Genomic DNA, 3431 nt, shown 5'->3' with positions numbered 1-3431 from the left:
GGGAGGGCTTGCAGGGGGCGGGGCCTGGCTGCAGGCGGACCCCGGGGAGGGGTTTCGCGAGGTAGCGGGGGCTCCTCGGAAGTCTTACAGGGGCGGAGCTTAAGGTGCCGGAGGTCTCTGGGAGGGGCCTGGGGGCAGCGGCTTCCGTCCTGGCTGGGAGCCCGGAACTGAAAAACGCCCGAAAGTGGGGCGGGGCTTGAGAGTCTAGGCGGGGCCCAGGCCGGGTCGCGGCCCCTTCGCCACGCCCCCCCGTCACCTCTCCGTGTCTGCTGCCCCCCCAGGAGGCCAACTACTACGGCTCGCTGACTCAGGCAGGCACCGTGAGCCTGGGCCTGGACGCCGAGGGCCAGGAGGTGTTCGTGCCCTTCAGCGCGCTGCTGCCCATGGTGGCGCCCAACGACCTCGTGTTCGATGGTGGGCGGAGCCCTGGGCTGGGGTGGGGCGGGATGGGAGATTGGGTCTGGAGGGGCCCAGGATCCGGGCAGGGCCGAGTGTGAGGATCCCCCCAGGCTGGGACATCTCGTCGCTGAACCTGGCTGAGGCGATGCGGCGCGCGAAGGTGCTGGATTGGGGGCTGCAGGAGCAACTGTGGCCGCACATGGAGGCCCTGCGGCCCCGGCCTTCTGTTTACATCCCCGAGTTCATCGCGGCCAACCAGAGCGCGCGCGCGGACAACCTCATCCCGGGCTCGCGCGCGCAGCAGGTGCTGTCCCATCCTGCATCCCTTGCTCCCTGCCACCTGTCCACTTGGTTCCCCCTTTTTGCCCCACCCCGCGAGTCCAGGCCCCATTTGACACCCGGGGAATTGAGTGACCCAGGCGTCTTGAGTCCGAGAGCATATACACCCGCTCCATCCTCCCCACACCCTCTTCATCCTCCCCACAGTTGGAGCAGATCCGCAGGGACATCCGAGACTTCCGGTCTAGCGCGGGGCTGGACAAAATCATAGTGCTGTGGACGGCGAACACGGAGCGCTTCTGTGAGGTGATTCCAGGCCTCAACGACACAGCCGAGAACCTACTACGCACCATTGAGGTGGGCGCACGCCCGGGTGGAGTGGGTCAGGCAGGGCCAGTCCCAAACACAGCTCTGTGCTGACTGCCCACCTTGCCCACAGCTTGGTCTGGAGGTGTCGCCCTCCACGCTCTTCGCCGTGGCCAGCATCCTAGAGGGCTGTGCCTTCCTCAATGGGTCCCCGCAGAACACCCTGGTGCCCGGAGCCCTTGAGCTCGCGTGGCAGCGCCGGGTTTTTGTGGGCGGAGATGACTTCAAGTCAGGCCAGACCAAAGTCAAGTCCGTGCTCGTGGACTTCCTCATTGGCTCCGGCCTCAAGGTGCGTGGGCCTAGGGGGCTGCTAGTGCAGGAAGGGGGCCTGGGCCGCGAGCACCTGGCTTGTGGGGCCACAGGGCCTGCAGCTGCTGGGGCGTCCCTTGTACCCACAGACCATGTCCATCGTGAGTTACAACCACCTGGGCAACAACGATGGGGAGAACCTGTCGGCGCCATTGCAGTTCCGCTCTAAGGAGGTGTCCAAAAGCAACGTGGTGGACGACATGGTGCAGAGCAACCCAGTGCTCTATGCGCCCGGCGAGGAGCCTGACCACTGCGTGCGTGGGGCGCGGGCGCGGGCGCTGGGTTGCCCGGCGAGGGGTGGTGGGAACCCGGGCAAACTCATGCTGCACTCCAGGTGGTCATCAAGTATGTGCCGTACGTGGGCGACAGCAAGCGCGCGCTGGATGAGTATACTTCGGAGCTGATGCTGGGCGGAACCAACACACTGGTGCTGCACAACACATGCGAGGTGCAGTGCGGCTTCAGGGGCTGCTGTGGGAGGCGGGGCTTGGCCACCACCCCCACCTCCTGACCCACCCGTCCCGCAGGACTCGCTGCTGGCCGCACCCATCATGCTGGACCTCGCGCTACTGACCGAACTGTGCCAGCGTGTGAGTTTCTGCACTGACGCTGACCCCGAGCCACAGACCTTCCACCCCGTGCTGTCCCTGCTCAGCTTCCTCTTCAAGGCGCCACTGGTGCCACCGGGCAGCCCGGTGGTCAATGCGCTTTTCCGCCAGCGCAGCTGTATCGAGAACATCCTCAGGTGCGCCCCAGCCTCCAGGTTCCCCATTCAGGGCCCAGATACCCCCTGGCTAAACTATGCACAGGGCTTGGGGGGCTATAGGCGGTGTCTGGCTCTGCTAAGCTGTACGGCCTCTCCAGGGCCTGCGTGGGGCTCCCGCCACAGAACCACATGCTACTGGAGCATAAGATGGAGCGCCCAGGGCCCGTCCTCAAGCGAGTCGGACCCGTGGCTGCTGCCTGCCCTGTGTTGAACAAGAAAGGACCGGTACCCGCTGCCACCAACGGCTGCACTGGTGATGCCAACGGGCATCCGCAAGTGGAGGAACCCCAGATGCCCACCACCTGAGGCCCTGGTCACACAGCTTCCCAGCTGTTCCTCCCCGCTGCCCCCCAAGACCCCACCTTGCTAGGCCCCCACAAAGACAATAAAGGCGCTGCCACTCTTAGCCCTCCTTCCACCCCGGGGGTTCTTGGGGCCTGTGACCTGACTCTGCCTCCCTCTACTTTGACTCTGAGCACCCAGCTTCAGTCCCACTCCCTCTGCCCATGGTCATCACCCCAACTCCCAGGGAGAGCCCAGAACCTGGAGCCTCACTCTGCCCCCAGTTCTCAAAGGTGGGGCTAGATGGGGGCGTGGGGGAACATCAGACCACAGGGTGGAGAGTGTGGTGGCCGAAGGCCAAAAAGGGAATCTGAGACAAGCTACCAAAAACCAAAACCAGCTTCCATTTATTGATGGGCCCCACCCCCTGACGTCCTGGGGAGAGGGGCCCCCCAAAGAGCCCTCTGGGACAAAATACAAATGGCAGGAAGGGTCCATACAGAAAAGAACGTCTCTGAGGTCCTTGCGTTTTTAATAAAATGATAAGTCTTTCGTGTGGGGCCTCCCAGCCGGGCAAGCCTTGATTGGCCAGGAGTCCAGGTGCCCGAGGTGTGACCTCAGCCCCTCGCCCTGAGCAGGGGTGCTGGGCAGAAGCCTAGGCCCGCAGAGGCCCGGGGCTGCCGCCCCATCACACGCTCATGGTCATCCCTGGCGAGTACTGCGGAGAGAGGAGGGGGCAGCGCGCAGGGGCCGAGTTTAGCTTCGGAAGAGACTGAGACCCGCCCCCAGGGACAATGGGGGACAGGGCAGGGCTGGGTCCTGGGCAGACGGGTTGGGGATAGGAGGGAACGGGGGAGGGGCGATGCGTGGGGAGGCCGCCCTGGGGCGCGGGTCCCGGGGTGGGGGCGGATGGCATCGGGACGGTGAAACAGGAGTGGGAGGTGGTGGGGTGTGGGGAGAGGTTAGGGAGAGGGGAAGTATGCCGCGGCCGCCCCCCCACCTGGCCCGCCGCGGTCACGGTCTTGCTCTG

The 3431-nt window shown here is 65.2% G+C and overlaps 1 protein-coding gene and 1 long non-coding RNA gene across 5 annotated transcripts in view; one reads left to right on the top strand and one right to left on the bottom strand.

Annotated features, from left to right (window-relative positions):
• Positions 1-2562, top strand: part of ISYNA1 (inositol-3-phosphate synthase 1) — a 3962-nt gene extending 1400 nt beyond the window's left edge. For 2 of the 4 annotated variants that reach the window (XM_011990344.1, XM_011990354.1), the window contains 8 exons: positions 277-414; positions 510-703; positions 886-1035; positions 1118-1333; positions 1443-1607; positions 1688-1801; positions 1881-2098; positions 2218-2562. In XM_011990344.1, the coding sequence (XP_011845734.1) occupies positions 277-414; positions 510-703; positions 886-1035; positions 1118-1333; positions 1443-1607; positions 1688-1801; positions 1881-2098; positions 2218-2425 (1403 nt within the window). In that variant the 3' untranslated portion in view covers positions 2426-2562. The remainder of the gene's footprint in view (positions 1-276; positions 415-509; positions 704-885; positions 1036-1117; positions 1334-1442; positions 1608-1687; positions 1802-1880; positions 2099-2217) is intronic. The other 2 variants (XM_011990362.1, XM_011990370.1) reach the window with 2 other exon arrangements.
• A 220-nt stretch (positions 2563-2782) lies between these two features.
• On the bottom strand, positions 2783-3431 carry LOC105547016. The gene is made up of 2 exons (XR_001007168.1): positions 3402-3431; positions 2783-3119 (listed from the first exon to the last, which is right to left on the bottom strand). It is a non-coding gene; the product is annotated as an uncharacterized LOC105547016 (long non-coding RNA).

Source organism: Mandrillus leucophaeus, unplaced genomic scaffold (assembly GCF_000951045.1).
Source record: "Mandrillus leucophaeus isolate KB7577 unplaced genomic scaffold, Mleu.le_1.0 Scaffold11, whole genome shotgun sequence".
NCBI classification, from domain to species: domain Eukaryota; kingdom Metazoa; phylum Chordata; class Mammalia; order Primates; family Cercopithecidae; genus Mandrillus; species Mandrillus leucophaeus.
The sequence above is the reverse complement of the archived record's forward strand: the minus strand, read 5'-3'. Positions and strand labels throughout refer to the sequence as shown.